Source organism: Chaetura pelagica, unplaced genomic scaffold, assembly GCF_000747805.2.
Source record: "Chaetura pelagica isolate M959 unplaced genomic scaffold, ChaPel_1.0 scaffold471, whole genome shotgun sequence".
Lineage (NCBI taxonomy): Eukaryota > Metazoa > Chordata > Aves > Apodiformes > Apodidae > Chaetura > Chaetura pelagica.
This window is the reverse complement of record NW_009952430.1, coordinates 2,952,223-2,971,365: the sequence shown is the minus strand read 5'-3', so window position 1 is coordinate 2,971,365 and position 19,143 is coordinate 2,952,223. Positions and strand designations below refer to the sequence as shown.

Sequence of the window (19,143 nt, the reverse complement as noted above, 5' to 3'; positions counted from 1 at the left end):
AGAGCAGGGACAACCTCTGTGCTCAAGCCTCTCTGCAGCAGGGAACATTGGCCCCACTCTCCTGGGTGGAAACATTCTGAGCTGCCAACTGCTCCCCTGACCCAGCCCTGCCTCAGAGACAAACCAAGACCCTTTCTGAGAGTCATCATCTGTCAAGCTTTTGTTACTGTCTGGTAGGTCAAGTGGCCAAGCTGAGGTTTGTAAGTCATGGGGAAGGTGGTAGGTGCTCCTGAAGCCACCCCATGCTCCATCTCCCAGCACGAGGGAGGGGCTGGAGCAGCATCTGCAGGCACAGGCAGGACCATCTCTCAAACAGGCCCACAATGTGGGACAGAAGGAAGGGGACCATCCCTTTGGAGAGACCCTCTCCCTGGGGCTTTTGTCCTTGCTGTAGCCAACAGCTCCATTGCAGCTCTCTGCAGGGAACCATCCCCATCCTTTCCTGGCTCCAAGAAGGATGCTGTCCTCTGGGCAGGAGTCCCCTTTTCCTTGCTGGCACAGGGGTACAGAGGCCCAGGGAGATGCAAATACACAGATGCAGCCACTGGCCATGTTCATGGTGACAGGGTGCCCAGGCAGCAGGGAACATTGGCCCCACTCTCCTGGGTGGAAACATTCTGAGCTGCCAACTGCTCCCCTGACCCAGCCCTGCCTCAGAGACAAACCAAGACCCTTTCTGAGAGTCATCATCTGTCAAGCTTTTGTTACTGTCTGGTAGGTCAAGTGGCCAAGCTGAGGTTTGTAAGTCATGGGGAAGGTGGTAGGTGCTCCTGAAGCCACCCCATGCTCCATCTCCCAGCACGAGGGAGGGGCTGGAGCAGCATCTGCAGGCACAGGCAGGACCATCTCTCAAACAGGCCCACAATGTGGGACAGAAGGAAGGGGACCATCCCTTTGGAGAGACCCTCTCCCTGGGGCTTTTGTCCTTGCTGTAGCCAACAGCTCCATTGCAGCTCTCTGCAGGGAACCATCCCCATCCTTTCCTGGCTCCAAGAAGGATGCTGTCCTCTGGGCAGGAGTCCCCTTTTCCTTGCTGGCACAGGGGTACAGAGGCCCAGGGAGATGCAAATACACAGATGCAGCCACTGGCCATGTTCATGGTGACAGGGTGCCCAGGGTGGCCATGCTGAAGGACAGGCAGCACCAAACCCATGGCTGAGGAAGGACAAAAGTGGCATTCAGAGGAGATGGCAGTGCTGGCAGTCTCCAAAGGGAAATCCTGCAAGAGTAAATCTATGGAGAGGTGTTCCTGGTACAAGCACCCTTAGTCCATGTCACGTCAGGGGGGTACTGCTGGGTCTGGGGAGGTGCCACAGGCAATGCAGGGTTCCGTGCTGGAGCTCCCAGCCAGTGTCCCCTCGGTAGCAGGTCTGGCTGGGGCTGGTTTAACAATTCCCCTGGCCCCACTCCAGACAACATTGGGAAATGATCTAGGGTTAAAAAAACACAACACATCCCTGAACATGCTCTGTTTGTTTTTAAACTAGAGCCCGACCTCAGAGGGGGGTGAATTAGCAGAGCTGAGGGCAGTGCCTGGGCACACCAGTGGCACCACTTTAAGCTGGGTCTGTCCTGGGGCAGTCGCAGCCTGAGCTGGTTTGGAACAGCTTTGCTTTGCTTTCAGCCCTCAGCTGTCAGGCAGTCACAGCCAGTATTCTTGGCTCCTTGGGGAGGTGATGGAAGCAGCACTAAGGCTGTTTGTATCCCTGGTCCTTTCAAGCTGAGCAGTTTTAATATGGATTTTAAAATTTTCAGACTCTTTGCTGGGTTGGTTGGATTATCAGGACTTCTGTTTTTTGCACAACCTTTGCTTCTAATGTGCAAATTCTTTCAATATCTGTTCCTTGCTGTGACATTAACCCTCAAGTGCCTGATATACTCCCACATTAGAAAAGTAGGAAAACTTCCAGGAAAATGTGTTTGGCTGGGGCATGGATGGCCTGTGGGCTGGGTGTGCTGGTTCCTGCCCCTTGGTCTGGGCTGGAGCATCTCTTTGAGGCTTGCTGTACTCAGATTCCCATCACCACATGCCCTTCTTCTGAGCTGTAGGGCTCTGGTTTTACAGTAACACTATAATATTGATGAGACCAAGCACTTGGGGACTGGGGTTCTGCTTTTGGCACCTGGAAAACCATCCACTCAACCTGCAGCAGTTCCTAACTCCCCATTGGGGTGATCAGTCTGGACAGGTAGGAGGCCCCACCATGGTCTGAGGTGGAGAAAGGTGTTCCTGCCAAGTATCACAACACCCACAGCACTCAGAGGAAAGCTGCTGCTGAGATCTTCACCAGATAAGAGGGAAACCACAAGGCCAGAGCCTAAGTGGATAAATTGTTCCCAAGTGGATTCCTCTCGGACTCTAAATAAACATGGACACTTAAGGAGCAGCTCAGAGCTTGGCTGGGGTGGGCAGAGAGGGGGCTGGTGGCTGTGTGCTCCCCCTGATAACCCCTAGGTTTGGGGGGGGGGGCTCTCTCACTAGCCTTCAGATGGCATCTAGATGAATTATGATTTTCAAACAACTCATTTAAAAGTATTTACAACCTCAGGAGGCTGGATTGGATGGAGCAGTTAAATAAGAGAAAGCTGATAACAGCCTGGTATCATCTCCCAGATAGAAACACAGAGCTTATTTCTCGACTCAAAAAAATATATTAATTAAGCTCTTTCCAGGCCAAAGCTTATCTGCAAGCTTCTTGATTTGCAGAGAAAATCTCCTGGTCAGATCCCACAGCTATGAAAGAAAAGGGAGTTCTTGCCAGATCACCTAGAAGGTGACTGTGGGCACCATCACTTGACTGGCCATGCTGGGACCTGAATGTCCGTGCAGTGTCCATGCAGGACAGGAGAGCCTGGCACATACTCTGCCCATCTCCTCCCCAGTCACAGGTCAGGCCTCAGGTGAGGTCCACCTGGAGCTCTCATCCCACCATTCAGAGATGGTTCCTCCAGTCTTTGTTGAGGCAGACTCCTGATGTAGACCTACAAGGCTGAAGCCTTCATCTCCAGACAGTTTTCAGAGGTGTTGTAGATGGAAGAAGACTCCACTCCAGCCTCTGTTGAAGAGCAGCCAATGTCCTCTCCTAGCACACTAGCTGGAGGAAGCAAAGGGCAATTTGCAGCCCATTTGCAAGCACTTTGTGTACAACTGAGTGTGCTGCACCAGGGTTCTGCTGGCTTTGTGTGTCTCATCCTGTATTGAGCAAGACTGCTTTTGTCTTGGGTTTATGCCTTGGGAGAGAGGCTGCTCAAATCTCAACATTTCAATGCAATGCAACAGGCCCACAGGTTTCTCATCCATCCTCTTTGCCTGTTGATAGAAAATCAGCACCCTGGTGGTTTTGAAGGAGCCATTGCAGGTCACTGGAGATGTCCCCAAGGGTTCATGGCAGGAAGGCAAATTAGTGGGCCATGCTGACTGCCAGCAGCTGTTTGCCACGTGTGCTGGCTGGGAATGGGGAGATCTCCACCGCTCAGAAATTGCTAAAATCTGGCTCATAATCTGAACATCTCAGAGCTCTAAATCTCCCAGTCTTGCTCTTGCTCCTGTGATGCTTTATTTGGGGCTAGAAGTACCATGTGGGCAGCCAGGAAATACCTTGGGAGGTGTCAGTGCTCCAGTCCAGCCTGGAACTAAAAAATGTGGAAGTCATTATTAAAATATCTCCCTCCCTGAAATTAATAAAAACACGTATGAAACCAAAGTCAGACAGGTCCATGTCACAGCTTGAGTGGCAAGAAGTGTCTGTAGCTGTTGGAACCAGCTCCCATGGCATGGGGGGCTGGAGAGGTGACCACCACCATACCTGGTTTGCAGCAGCTGCCAGGTGGTCTCCAAAGGGATCTTGAGTTGCTGGGAAGAGCTTTTGTCTCCAGCACTGGAGGAAAGTTGGTAATTGTGTCAACAAAGTAATCCTCAATAGCTGATGTGATGGGACTTATTTCCTCTTTTGTGTTTAGAACCATAGAATCATAGAATGTTTAATGTTGGAGTGAACCTTAATGATCATCTAGTTCCAACTGCCCTGCTACGAGCAGGGACACCTCCCACCAGACCAGGCTGCACAAGCCTCATCCAGCCTTGCACCCCTCCGGGGAGGGGGCAGCCACAATCTCTCTGGGTAACCTATCCCAGCACCTTACTACCCTCATGGGGAAGAATTTCTTCCTGATGTCTCACCTAAATCTCCCCTCTATCAGTTTAAAACCAGCACCCCTTGTCCTATCACTGCCTTCTCTGGTGAAAAGTCTCTCCCCATCTTTCAGGTAGGTTCTTTTAAGGTATTGGAAGTCCACTATAAGGTCTCCCTGGAGCCTTCTCTTCTCCAGCCTGAACACCCCAACTCTCTCAGCCTTGTATCCAGAGCAGAGCTGCTCCAGCCCTTGGATCACCTCCATGGCCCTTCTCTGGCCCCTCTCCAACAGCTCCATGTCTCTCCTGTGCTAAGGGCTCCAGAGCTGGACACAGCACCCCAGGAGGGGTCTCACCAGAGCAGAAGGGCAGAACCTCCTCCCTGGCCCTGCTGGCCACACTTCTCTTGATGCAGCCCAGGACACAATTGCCCCTCTGGGCTCCAGCACTCACTGGTGGCTCATGTTGAGCTTCTCATCTCCACCCACCCGCAGGTCCTTCTCCTCAGGACTGCTCACAGTCCATTCCCCCCTCAGCCTGGATTTGTGCCCGGGGTTGTTCCAATCCAGGTGCAGGGCCCTGCACTTGGCCTTGCTGAACTCCATGAGGTTGGCAGTGGGCACCTCTCCAGCCTGTCAGGGTCCCTCTGGATGGATCCCTTCCCTCTGAGGTGTCAACTACTCCACACAGCTTGGTGTAAACCTGCTGAGAAGACACTCCATCCCACTGTCCATGTCACAAACAAAGATATTGAGCAGCACTGGTCCCAGTACTGACCCCTGGATAACACCTGCCTCCATCACCTGCCTCCACTTGGACACTGAACCATTGACCACAACTCTCTGGGTGTGGCCATCCAGCCAATTACTGTTCCACCAAGTGGTCCATCTCTCAGATCCATGTCCTACCAGTTTGCAGACCAGGATGTTGTGTGGGACCATGCCAGATGCTTTGCACAAATCCAAGAAGGTGATGTCAGTTGCTCTGCCATCAACCACCATCTCTGTAGCCTTGTCATAGAAGGCCACCAAATTGGTCAGACATGATTTATCCACATTGAAGCCATGTTGGCTGTCACCAGTCACCTCCTTGCTTTCCATGTGCCTTAGCAGAATTTCCAGGAGGATCTGCTCCATGATCTTGCTGGGCACAGAGGTGACACTGTCTGGCCTGGAGTTCCCCAGGTTTTCCTTTTTCCCCTTTTTAAAAACAGGGGCTGTTCCTTCTTTTTCCTGTTGGTGAGAACCTCCCCAGGCCACCATGACCTCTCCAATATGATGGACAGAGGCTCAGCAACTGCATCTGCCAGCTGCCTCAGGACCTGTGGATGGACCCCATCAGGTCACACAGACTTGTGCACCTTCAGGTTCTTTAGATGGTCATGAAACTGTTCTCCTACAGTGGGGGATGCTTCGTCCCCCAGTCCCTGCTGTGGCCTTCATGATGAGGCTGGAGCACTTGCCCATGAAGACTGATGCAAAGAAGTCATTGAGAACCTCAGCCTTCTCAACATCCTGCATAGCTAGGTCCCCCATTTCCTTCAGGGGAGCACCTATATTTTCCTTGGTCATCCTTTTTTCACTAACGTACAAAAGCTTTTCCTATTCTTGAGATTTAATTCTGTCTGGGATTTGGCTCTCCTAACCTGATCCCTAGCTGCTTGGTAGTCCTCCCAGGGTACCTGCCCTTGCTTCCACCCTCTATATGCTTCCTTAAGTTTGAGTTTGATCTATCATAAACTCACAGAATGTTTTGGATTGGAAGAGGTCTTAGAGATTATCCAGTTCCAGCCCTCCTGTCATGGGCAGGGACACCTCCTACTAGACCAGGTTGCTCCAAGTCCCATCCAACCTGGCCTTGAATTCTTCCAGGGATGGGGCATCTGTGAGCAGTTCTGGACTTTCTCCCTGTATCTGTTCTCAAAACCACATGCCAGAGACCTCACACTGGGTTTGCTTTGCCAAGCTGCCTGCTGCCCAGCTTTGATGGCCAGTTCTTGAGCTGGCAACGGGTGCTGATGGATGACTGGCTTACCATGGATATGCCTGGCTCACCCCTCCTGTCTGCTGGGGAGAGGGAAATCCCCAAAACACATTCATAGGTTGAACTGTCAAGCTCTACTGTTCAGCATTTGCTTCTACCCACCCTCTGGTGTCTGCCGAAAGTTCACCCCTTTGTGCTGCTGGTGACCATCATTGGGGAAGGCTGAAGTGGCAGGAGGGAGCAGGACAAGTATCTACTGCCCTGTCTCCGTGGGCTTGGTTTTGAGCCTGGTTTGGCCAGTGAAAATAAGAATTTAGAGAATTTAACTGCAAAACTCCATCAGCTTTGACCTTGCATGTCCCCCATTCTTCAGTGACTTACAAACCCAGTAGAGCTTCAGCAGTTCTTCTTAGAGACAGCAAAAGACACATCCCTACCAGGGAGCAATGTTTTTCTTCCCAAGCCTTGGCTTCAAATATAAGGGCAACGGATTTTCTTTAAGGAAAGAAATTCCCAAATTTGTTAGCATTGGCACAACCCTGTGTTTTTCACTAGCCTTGTTTCTCATTAGCAGCTGAATCATTTTAGCAGGAACTTTCCCAGCAACATTCAGCCTGAGTCAGACACCTGGTCTCAAACATTTCAGCCCAAACAGTGAGTTTGGCATGTTTTTATGTAAAAGAAAATGAGGGTCTTATCATTAGAAATCTCAGGCAGGTGTAACTGTTGCTGTTACCAATGTGGGCTTCAGTAGTGCAGAGCATTGTTACACTTTGCAGAACCAGCACTGACATCTCTAGGAGACATCTCCAGGACCTCCTGGTCCCTGGGCCACATCCCAGTGTGGCACCTGAGCAGAGTGGGAAGTGAAGAGCACCTGGGACATGCAGCATCCCCAGGGAGGCCCTGGGGCACTCTAGTCCCATCTTGTCATAGCTTTTCCACAGAATTGCCGTTCCTCAGGTTTTTTTATTAATGGAAAGGTCTTCTGTTCTCCAACCCCTTTTTGTGCCATGGGGCAGATTCAGTTTGTTTCTCCCCAGGACCTCTCTCTTGCTTCATCTACATTTGCAATTGGGCTTTCCTTGCTCTCAGGAGTGTTTCTTGTGAGTAGAAAGGGGTGAGAGGCATTTGGCTTTGTGGTGTGAGGGGCTGCCAAAAAAACCTTCAACCCAGTGAGAGGGAGGTCTCTGGGGTTCATTGCAAGGCTGGGGCTTTCCTTCCCTCTTCCCCCCAAGTGCTTTTGCTGCAAGCCAGGTTTGTGGCTCTGGCATCACGGGCAATACCAGCCAGGGCTGCATATTTTGTGGTGCATCTGATGTTTTGCTCTGACTATCAGAAAAACCTGGGGACTAGCACAGACCCTGCACCTCCCCCTTTGAGCCACAACCGCCCCTGATGGACTTTCCCTTGGCAGGGTTACCTGGAGCAAACCAAACCCATTCCCCATCCTCCTTACTCAGACTTAACACCGTATGCAAATGAGTTTTCCCGAGCAAATGGGTTTTTGTTCAGTGTCAACCAATGGGGTCAGTGGTCAGTGGCACCAAGCCACACTGGAGGGCACAGGGGGAGCACAGCTGGATCTGGGTGCTCCATCCCAACCACTCCAAGCTCCCAGGGCCATGCACTGTGGCTGCACTGCAGAACTTCACCGCTGCCACGGCTGGTGCTCATCCATGCTTTGGCATTTTGCTGCAGCAAGCATGGGCAGAAACCTCCTCCCCAGCTCCGGCAGCTTCCACGGCCCCAGGGGACATCCCTGAAGGGCCACAGCACCCGGGGTCACTCAGCAGGCACAGCACAATTCTGGACAGGGGCTGGTGGGTTGCAACGATGCAAAAGCTCCCGGTGCATTCCCAGCCGCTCCAAAACCTCAAACCTGCCAGCAGCAGGCTTGAAGGGACACGATGCTGCAGGGGACCAGGGCCCCCCTCCCTCTGTCTCCATGGGGCCTTCTGTTTACCTCGCAGTCCAGAAAGCTCATGGGTCCCCCCTTCTCTGGCTGCTCCATCTCAGTTGTCCACCACTTTGATTGAAGAGCAGTTGTTTCCTTGACCAATATGGCCCTGCAAGATAGTATCCTTGAAGGTATCTCCAGGGGTCCCCTGGGAGCAAAGCCCCTCCCCAGCAGAGAAGGGGTGGGGTGCCCCTCTCAGCACCAGGATGATGCACACAAGACTTGCTCCTGCAGAAGAGAAATAATGACTCGGGCTGAGCAAGCAATTTGCTGGCAAAAAAATGTATCTGGGAAAAGGACAATTTTAAGGAGACTGAGACTATTCATAAATTCAAGTCAAATTTAGAGATTGCTTTCAGCCCCTGGCTTCTTCTATCCTCCCCTTTCCCTTCCCCTCTCCCCTGAATTATTGTTTGCAAAAATTAAAACAAAATGTTTTGGGGTTTTCGTTTGTTTAAAAAGCAATTTGCATTTTGGAAATTGCCAAAATATAAGTTTTGAAAGGGTGGGGTTTTTTGAAAGGGCAGCATTGTCATTGCTGAATGAAAACTACAGAGAGGAATGTGTCCTGGGAGATGTAGGGCGCTGGGACGTGGGCCCGGAGGACACAAAAGACCACAACCACCGCTCCCACCACACACTCCAGCCTGCACCTCCCACTCACCCATCTCCTTTCATTCTTCCAAATGGAAAATCCTGCCTGGCTTGACCTTCTTCAACAAATTCATTTGACCAAGTAACTGTTTTTAATGTGAGATGCTTCTGTTGCAGTTTCTTCACTCTGCTCCAAACCACAGCTTTCCTCTTTTCTGCTCCAACCTTCTCCAGGTTTCTGAACATCTGCATTTAAGTCATATCTGGTTATTCATGCCAGAGCCCAGCAACCCAGGTAGAGACAGTTTGATGAAGCTCTGTACATCTGTGTGCAATAAAGTCAGTGAACAAAAGGCTTGTGAGGTCCTTGGCAAAATATGCGATCAGGAGACAGCAGCACTGAGTTTAGTGGAGCAACTGGAGCCAAAAGCTTTCATGGGAGAGGCTTCAGCACCTGGCACACTTTCAGCCCATAGTTGGGTCTGCAGCCCACGCCAGGAGGTCTTCTCCACTGGGTGAAAAGCAAAGTGTGGGGAGAGTAGGTAATGCCAGTCTTGGGAGGTGATTTTTATTACAGCTGGCGCAGACGTTCATAGAAAGAAAAGATGGGTTGCTAAAGAGCCACTTAGTGTGGCAGGAAAAGACAAACCAAGAAGCACTGACTGGAAATTAAAGCCAGGCCAATTCATGTTAGGAACAAGGCAAATGCTTCAGCACAGCGGGAGATCAACCACGGGCCAGGGGAGAGGATGGGCGGGAGCCACGTTTCCTGAGCATGCGGTCCAGGACCTGCTGCTGGGTCCCTGCTGGGACTCACAGCTGGTCCCAGGGATTGCTGTGTGCCCAGGCGCTGCCCACACTCAGCATCTCCCAGCTCCCACTGCCAGTTTTCTCTGAGGCTGTAGCATCATTGTGATGGATCCCATCACCCCATGGCCTAGGCTTGTCTCCAGCAAGGACTTCATGATGCATTGATGGGTCATTTTGCATTACCCTAATTCTTCCATCCCTATGCACTATTGTGAGGAAAAGATAGGATGGCTGTTTGCCTTCAGTCAGAACAAGCCTCTGCCATTGGGCATCTGCAACCACATCAGGCTACAGAGCGAGCTGCCAGCTAGCCCTGGTTAGTGCGCAGCAATGGTCACTCAGGACCCAGGCACTCAGGGTAAGCATAGGAGACAGTAATTTCAGTTAAAACCACTCTCCTTGGGTCAATTTGACCCCTTCTGTCTCCACAACCAGGTGGCTTGGAGGGGGTGGCTAATGGAAAAGCAGCTATATGCACAGGGTTGGGAGGCACTCCAAGCCCAGGGGTGTCCTCAGTGCCCTGGGAGTGCAGGTGGAAGGAGGGGACAGAGCCAAGGCTAAGCTGACAGAGCCAAAAAAACCCCAAGAAGTCCCAGTGGATGGGCGGCTCTTGCTCCTGTCTGCTTGAAGGCAGCTCACAGGGAGGCCAAGGGCAGAATGCTGGGCATGGAGTGGGGCTTGTCCAGCCCACACCTTCTCCCAGCTCATTCTTTCCCTCCTGGGAGGGTTTATATCTTGAGGCATATTCACAGTCTTTTGCTCTGGATGAGGACAGGGACAGCTGTTTTGGGAAGCTCCTTAAAGCTTCATCTGAGGTTCAACTTCTTGCCTTCCCCAGATACTGGATTTTCCCCTCCCTAGAAAATCAATCTCAAGTCGGTCCCTGGGAGCAGGGCTGCCAGCAGCTCTGCACACTCCACTTATTCCTACATATTCCCAGGCAGCTCTGCCTTGCTGGGACCAGCTGAAACATTTGCAAAGATCTTCAGAAAATTCCCAGAGTTCTGCTTGCCTGGCTTGGCAAAAGCATTTCTGCTTATCAACCAGCACAAAGAAATTTGAAGATTTCCATTCACTCTTCGGGTGGGCTCAGCTCTGAATTTTAAAAAGGAATTTGCCAATGCAGTCTTGCAAAATACTTGAGTATCAAGTCCAGCTCTCCTAAAATACAAGTTTTATGAGGAGGTGGTGGGCTTTCATGCTCTTAGGAAAATACGTACTTGTGTCAGCTTCAAGGAAAAACTAGGTCTTCTCTGAGGCCATGCCACCTCCCTGGATAAATGTCTCCTTATGTTGATCAACGGAGACTAAATCCCATGGTTTGTAGCACCAAAGGAAGCACCTCTGCTCTGGAGCCAGGCTGGGAGAGTTGGGGTGTTCAGCCTGGAGAGGAGAAGGCTCCAGGGAGACCTTAGAGCACCTTCCAGTGCCTGAAGGGGCCCCAGGAAAGCTGGGGAGGGAGAGAGATAGGAGGAGGGGAAACAGTTTTAAGCTGAAAGAGGAGAGATTTAGATGAGATAGTAGGAAGAAATTATTTCCTGTGAGGGTGGTGAGACCCTGGCCTAGGTTGCCCAGGGAAGCTGTGGCCAGGATGTGTTCAAGGTCAGGATGTGCGGGGCTTAGAGCAACCTGGTCTAGTGGGAGGTGTCCCTGCCCATGGCAGGGGGTTGGATCTAGATGATCTTGAAGGTCCTTTCCAACCCAAACCAGTCTGGGATTCTGTGATTCTATGAAAGGCAAAGTCTCTCAAGGCTTTGAACAATGAAGATATCCCTGCATGGCCACAGGTGACAGCAGGGATGGCAGACCCTCAGACTGAAGGACTTAGATCTTTGTTTCCTCTGCTTGCACAGAGCCCTGAGGCCATGCCATTGATACAGGTGTCACCTTGGTGATTACCTGTAGCCAGGAGGGCATCTTTCATGTTTCAGCCCTGGTGCACCTCTCAGCTGGTCCATGCCTAGTTGAAGGCTCTGTTCTGAGCAGAGGTACCTCAACCTGGTGCCTCCAGCACACCCAGGAAAAGAGTTTGATCTCAGCAGCTTGCTCACCTCACTGTAAAACAAGGATTGGGACTTCAAATGGGCCACCTTCTTCCCAAAAGCTCAGCTGATGTGTCCTGCAGGGCAGGAATCGCCCCTCAGACCCTGTTTCTCAAGCCCTGACCAAGTGGCTGCTGGGGTGCTCCTAGCAAAGTTTGAAGATGCAGATGGAAGGGAAAAAACCTCCTAGGGGGGAGGCAGAAAGTGCTTGGTGAGTGGTCCTGTGCTACTTTCACATGCCAACAGGCTGTTTGGGTGTGGATGCAGCAAATGGGTCTGTGGGACTGAGCAGATATTAAAAGTAGCAATTCCCTCCAGATGCAGGAGCTGTGTCTCCAAAGTAGGAGATGACAAACGTACCCGCAGGCTGGTGAGCTCATCTGAGGAGAAGCAAACCGCAGTTCAAAGTGGTGGCCCCACTCGGTGTCAGGAATCTCACTTTCTCACGGCTGGTGAACAGCTCTTGGGCCGCTCTTCTCACCATTAGCACGTTGGTGGCTGCTTCTCCTGCTCTGCCAGCTTTTGTGGGGACATGAGGTTGTGCCTCATCACATCGGCCAGAGGAATTCAGTTTGCAAAGCACGGAGAGAGCAATCTCCATCCTGCTGCTTGGACGTGAGCAGAGGATTTTCCTCTCCCCTTTGCTTTCCTATCATGAGTTAGCTGGGGATTGTTCCCAAGAAATAATCCAGAACTGCACTGTCATTTTCTGGGCTGAAATTTGATAATTAAACAAATATAGCATGGCTTTGTCTTGGGCAAGCACCATAAGGTAAACAGGAAGGAATGAGGGATTAAGATGTCTCTGCTCTAAAGGAAGGTGACAAGCCCAGAGCCGTGACACCTTGGTTTGGAGGCGAGAGGCCCAGCTGTGGGCTGGCACTGCTCAGACACATTGTTCGGGGGCGAAGAGCAAATAAAAGCAAAGGGAAAAGAAAACAAGCTGTAAGATTCTCAGCAAAGCACAGAGCCCCAGCAACTGCCTCTTGATGTTGCTGTGACAGCTCTAGGGAGAGGCAGGCAAGGGGTCAAGCTTTTGAAGTCCTTAAGTTCTCCTTTGCAAAGGCCCCTGTTAAAATAGACCCAGTGTTGACATTAGGCTGCATATGGTGGAGAAATTGGGCATCTCCTGGCAGGTTCAGTCCCAGCACATGCAATCAAAGCTGAGAGGAACTTTTTGGTCTTTGACTAACGGGTCTGTCCCAGTGGTGGGATGATAGATGTGGAGGCAAAGGTGAGGTTTTATTGGCATGGTCAGGGCTGCAGACATGTAACAGAGCTGTGTGCTACTGGTCCCAGGCATGGGAAGGAAAGCCAGGACAGAAGCTACCTAGGAAGGTCTTGAAATGTTTGGAAATCACACATACATTGGAACTGGTGAGACTGGGAGTACTGGAAACATCGGGCAGGTGATGGGAGTGGGACTTCACAGAAGTTGGTGGGGAGTGTTGTACCGAGCAGTAGCATGATGTGATATAGCACATGTCAGAGCAGAGGAGAGGGGAGATGAGCTGCACTCACATGAGGCAAAGCACCCAGGAAAAAGCTGGAGGCACAGCTGGGGGGTTGTTGTTGTGTTTCTGAATCCTGGATGCACTTCCTGCCCTCTCAGCCCTGCCTGCACCCCACTTTTAATTCGCCTTAAGCAAGAGGCAATATTGCATGTTACATAGTGAAAAGAGGTCTTGGTGACCTCAGCTTCCCTTCCAAAAAGCTGGACTTGCTACACACCACTGGTCAAGGAGGGACATGGAGCTCCTGGAGCAAGTCCAGAGGAGGGCCACAAAGATGATCAGAAGGCTTGAGCACCTCGCCTACAAGGACAGGCTGAGAGAGTTGGGGTGTTCAGCCTGGAGAAGAGAAGGCTCCAGGGAGACCTTAGAGCAGCTTCCAGTGCCTGAAGGGGCTCCAGGAAAGCTGGGGAGGGACTTGGGACAAGGGCAGGGAGGGATGGGACAAGAGGTAATGGATTAAAACTGGAAGAGAGGAGATTTAGGTTAGACATTAGGAAGAAATTCCTTAGTGTGAGGATGGTGAGGCACTGGCCCAGGTTGTCCGGGGAAGTTGTGGATGTCCCCTCTCTGGAGGCACTCAGGGCCAGGTTGGATGGGGCTTGGAGCAGCCTGATCTAGCGGGAGGTGTCCCTGCCAATTCAGGAGGGCTTGGGTCTAAACTATCTTTAAGGTCCCTTCCAACACAAACCATTCTGTGATGATTCCATGATGTGGTTTTGCAGTTGGCTTCCCATAGCCCGAGGTGTCTGCAGAGCATCCCACCCTGTAACACCCTTGCTGCAGTGGGACAGCGGGACAGGACCTCGAGGGTCCCCATCCCCACTGCAGGAGCTGTCCCGGGGTCGCCCCCCGGGCGGCCAGGCACAGGAACTGATGCTCTCGGCTCTTTGCCTCTCGCAGCCTGCAACTGCAACCTGCACGCCCGGCGCTGCCGGTTCAACATGGAGCTGTACAAGCTGTCGGGGCGCAAGAGCGGCGGCGTCTGCCTCAACTGCCGGCACAACACGGCGGGGCGGCACTGCCACTACTGCAAGGAGGGCTTCTACAGGGACCTCAGCAAGCCCATCTCCCACCGCAAGGCCTGCAAAGGTACTGGGTCGGGAGGGGGACGCGGCCGGGACCACACGGTTCCTTCTCCTTCCAACCCCTTCCTGCCACTCCTGCTTCCACAGCTCCCGCCAAACTCCTCCCACTCCTCCCTCCCCCAGACCTTTTAAATGACTTTTCTTGCCCCGCATCCCCACCGTCACTGCTCCCTGGTGCCCTAAGCCTGCTGGTGGGAACAACACCACCAAAATACAAAAAGTCCTCGCTGCTGAGGATGCCTCTGAATTATTTCAGGTTTTATCACTTATAAATCGTGCTTCATCTCCTCTGATAGCCAGAGCTAACTTGGTCACCACACGTGTGAGGACAGAGTTACACACATCCCACGTACCGGGTCAGATGTAGCCTCCAAATGCCCATCTCCTGCTCCCACCCTCCACTCTTACCCCACAACCAGCTTTTAACCCACACACAAAACATTTCATTTCTCCAGACAAGTCAAGAACAGTAAAATGGGAAACAATTTCATTTTGAGCTCGGCAAGCAAAGTTTTTTGAGGTTTCCTCTTCTCCTACAGCAGATGTGAAGGCAAGTGGGGCTTCAGCTGGGGCAGGAGCAGCAATAAAAGCAATTCCTGCAAATGAACCTTTTAAACTCTCAGCTGTCTGCTGGAAGAGATAGAAATCCTGACCCTGAGACGTAGCTGAAGGAATCAAGCAAACATTCAAAAGCCAGATTAGAAGATGCTGGGTTTTCCCACAGTTTCAGCTCTTTTCTCTCTAAAGACTCATTTCAACGAGAGATGGGAAACTTTTTGGCCCAAACTGGGTATTTTTGGCTTGAAATCTTTGGGTCTTCAGTGTTTTCAGTTTTTTAATGAAAACGCTTCTTCACAGTTCTTTGCTTTGTTTCAGTTTGTATTTGTTTTGGTTTTGGGCTTTTGTTTGTTTGTTTGTTTTCCCACTGAAAACAAACAGTCTTTGCCAAAGCAGAAAATGCAATCACTTTTTAGCCAGCCCTACACCTCCCGTTGTTTTTCACCTGGTAAAAAATAATTTCAAGAAGACATTTTCGACCCACTCTATGCTGAGGCTTCTAACAAGCTCCAGCTTCAGCTGAAGCCTGGGCTGGTGGGATGCAAACCCAGCCTGTGGCTCTGGAGGGAAAAAGGAGTTGCTGTTTTGGGGTCCAAGGAGCCAGAAAGTTGGGGTTGGAGGGCTGAGCCCCAACACCCAGCACCCTGCTGGACCCCAGCTCCAGCAGCAAGCTGCCTGCCATGCCTCACCCCCTGGCCCTGAGCCGGGATGTGTTGTAATAAACTGCTTCTTTCTGCTTTCGTGGCCAGGTCGCAGCCGAAGTAACAGGGTGTTAGATTGAGGGCAACAAAGAGAAATGGTGGAGGTGTGGGATCTCCTCAAGCAGGGCCAGGTAGCAATCCCTTTCACCCCTAGGCAGCAATGCAGGAGGGCACCCATCACCCCTGGGCAGCAGTGTGCTTGCAGAGGCATTTGCTGACATCCAGAGCCTGATGCTCAGTTACCTTCCTGCTCACCAGAAAGAGTTTTGGGGTGGCAGGGTGGTGGTGGGAATTCCCACCCTTCCCCAAGCCCAGTTGACTCCTTCCCAGGGCTGGGTCTATCCCAGCTGTCTGCCCCGCATGGAGAGTCCTGGGGACAGGATGGGATTTGTCAGAGGGGAAGGCTCTGTCCCAGCCATGGCGTCACTGTGAATCCAAAGGGTTCCAGTCACTGTGCATCCATAGGGATTCCAGTCCTCTGGGATCAGCACTGGAAGCAGGGAGGGGATTCTCCACTGGAGAATAGTGCTGATCCCCAGCTTTTCCATCCTGGGAAAAGGCAGCCCCTGCCCTTCATTGGCAGGGATGTCAACACGTAACTCTTCCTATCTTATTGCCTCTAGCATTTCACAGGACCTTCCTCTCTTCTGCTTTTCCCAGCTCTTCTTCCCAGCCATGGAGCCTACTCCCCCTCTCCTGCCCAACAATCCTTGCTGGGCCCCCACTCTTGCTAAGCTCTTCATGGCTGGAGGAGACAAGGAGCATGATGCTCTTACCCAAAATGCACAGGGTGGGGAACCTCAGAGCCAGGCCGTGCCTCAGTTTCCCCAGCCAGGAAGGTGCACACTGGCCTTCGTGAGGCACTCAGCAATATTTTAAGGCTGAATTTGCCAGCCACTGGGTTATTCTCTTTATTAAATGCTCTTTACAACTGTTCTTTTCTCACCCCCCTGCCTTCTCCAACTTCTCGCACTCCTGATATCTGAGATCACCCACCTTTAATCACTTCTCCAGCACACACACACACACACACATCAGTTTATAACAAAACTGCGGCTATTGGAGCTAACAGATACTAAGGTTTGTCATAAAGATGTTGGGGCAGGGGCAGCTACCGACTCACAGGCAATTACAGTCATTGGGATGGTTTATTGTTGGTGTCAACCATTGTCCCATTCAAAGGAAGGAGAAATGAAGTTTCCTACAGCAAAGGCATTCCTTTGAAAACGCCTTTTCCTGAGCTCTGCTGATGACACCAGGGTATTCTGTGTTCTCTCTTCATGTTTTTTTTTCCTGATTTAAGGACCGTTCTGAAAAAAATTGTTCAAAACAGGGATTTTTAAAAAGCAAACCCTACCAGCTATCAGCTTCAGCCATTTCTTCATTGATAACAGTATTAACTGATCATCTCACCAAGCCATCTGCCAGTGGGCAAAGCTCTCCTGGAGTCTCACCTCCATCAAATGTAAATACGTTTACATTAATTAAGGACTTAACCATCCTGTAGCATCTGCCACCTACCTCACAACCACCCAAAATCTCATCTCATCCAGCAGACTGTTTTTTTTCAAGAAGACTAGATTCTTTCAACCATCACATCACTCTGTTCATGTCCTGTGGCTAAACAAATGCACCTTCTGAAGCACCTCTACCTTGTGAGCTGCTAGAGAGCTGCCCAGCAAGCTTGCAGCACACTTCACCACCCTGACAAGCCTCTGGTGAACTCACAGCAAATATTCCTTGAAAGAGTTGCTAAAAAGATTTTTTTTATTAATTCCACTTCATCAGTTCCACCTAACAGACAGATCCAGCTAAACTGCCTTTCTCCTCACTTGTTTTTCTGACTTCCCACTCCCCCCCATACGCTGGGTTATGTACCTCAATTCATAATGTATCTCACTTCAGAAAGTTATAGAGGCACCAGTTACATTCTTTTAAATGGTTGGGTTTGGTATTTATGCAAAAATATCACACAGCTGAAATGTTTTCTACTATTTCTACTTATTTGTTTTTAATTTGAGAAGAACCTACAAACTATTGGACATGTTGCAGGGTAGGCAGCAAAAGGAGGAGGTGGAGTTGGGCAGTGTCCTCCTGCCCAGGTAAGGTCTGGTTTGTTTTTTGTATAGCCAAATCTATAAATATTTTTAATTCAAATGTATTTTTTAATGATCTGAAGTTGTCTTAGCAGCACAAGAAGTTTGGCTTTACAGATGATTTTTTCTCCTGCTGGTCACAGTGAAGCAGCCAGCTCTCCTTCCTCACCTGTGCATTTGCTTCCAGTTATTTTCTTGTAAAAAAACCAGTAAAAGCAAAAAACACCCCACAAAGTTGTCAGTGATAGATGGCAGAGCCATGCAACAGGCAAGGGCCTGGCATGAAGTCTGCCAGGCACAGGCAGGGGGATGGCTGGCAGATGGAGCAGGGCACAGCAGGGCCCGGGCTGGAAGGGGGGGCTGGGGAGAGCGGGGGCTGCAGGGGTGGGTGGGTGGTCGGGCAAACCCGGGGACACCAGTTGCTGAAGGCAGAGCTGGGGCTGCCCAGTCCTTTGGGGTCAGGGTGCACAGCTAATCCCTGCCTAGCCCATGGTGGGGATGCTGGGGCTGGGGGAGCCCTGTGGCTGCACAGGTGGGCTCATCCGCTGGGAGCCAGAGTAGGATGCTCTTGCAGATACCTCAAAATCCAGGTCCTGCACACACACCCCGCAGGTGTGGGGGCTGTCCTGAGGAACAGTAAAACCCCAGGCATCAGAAATTCTGTGTTCATCTTTCAAAATAAGGGCAAATTATTCCTCCTTTCTCTCTGGTTCTTGAGAGACCATGAAAGGATTGGACAAGATGATCTGCAGAAGTCCCTTCCAACCCCTGACATTCTGTGATCCTGACATTCTGTGATTCTAACATTCTATGAAGAGCTCCCAAAGCTCTGAAGCCCTGCTTCCCCTTCCTCCTGCTTGCCCTCTGCTCCAAATGATGTTGCAAGTTGAAATTCCACATCTGGGTCCTGTGAAGCTCCGTCATGGGCTGCCATAAATCAGGACCCTGGTGTTAGTTCTTCTGATTAAATTTCCCTCCTGATATTTGCCAGGTTATTGGGACTAATGTTATTCCATTGGAACGGAGACTTGTCAGGATTTTATAGCCTGGCTGTAAACCAGCTCTGCACCTTGGAGGAAGGATTTTTGATGAAAAGATGACAAACGATGCACGTTATGAATGCACTAGTGCTGGGGCTGCCAGTGGAAACCCCTCGTGAAGGGGCTGGATTTGGCACCTGGGGAGGTCACATGCACTATATCTCCATGTTTTGGTAAAAAAGCAGGATGGACTGTGGCAGCCACGTGCCCAGGCCCAGCCTGGGAGATTGTTCCATCTGCCTTGGAGGATTGTTTCGTTTATGCAAAAAGACCCCAACCAAGAGCACTCTCAGCCTACCTGCCCATCCTTTCTTGGACTTGCAAAGGCTCAAGACTTGGACTTTTGCTTTTTTGAGCCAGTTTGGGTTCAAGAGTGAAGAGTGAGTGTTGTCCCCATAGGCTCAGCCCCGGTCCTTGATTTCAGATACAGGTTTTCTTCCAACTCAGCTGCAGGAATTTGAGGCGGGGGTGGGGGGGCGGGAAGGGGGGTGGGTGTTGGAAACACTGTCGCAGCTGAATTCCTTTGGCTCCTGGCGCTGCTGGAGAGGAGAGCAGAGCCCCTGGTGACAGGGGCTGCGGGACGAGTTCCCGTCTCTCTCCACCGACTACAGAGGGAGCTGGCGGGCCC

At 51.2% G+C, this 19,143-nt stretch overlaps 1 protein-coding gene across 1 annotated transcript in view; it reads left to right on the top strand.

The window, feature by feature from the left end:
- NTN1 (netrin 1) overlaps positions 1–19,143 on the top strand; it is a 121,257-nt gene that overhangs the window by 48,781 nt on the left and 53,333 nt on the right. The window contains exon 4 of the mRNA XM_010008270.1: positions 13,936–14,124. Within this exon, the coding sequence (XP_010006572.1) occupies positions 13,936–14,124 (189 nt within the window). The remainder of the gene's footprint in view (positions 1–13,935; positions 14,125–19,143) is intronic.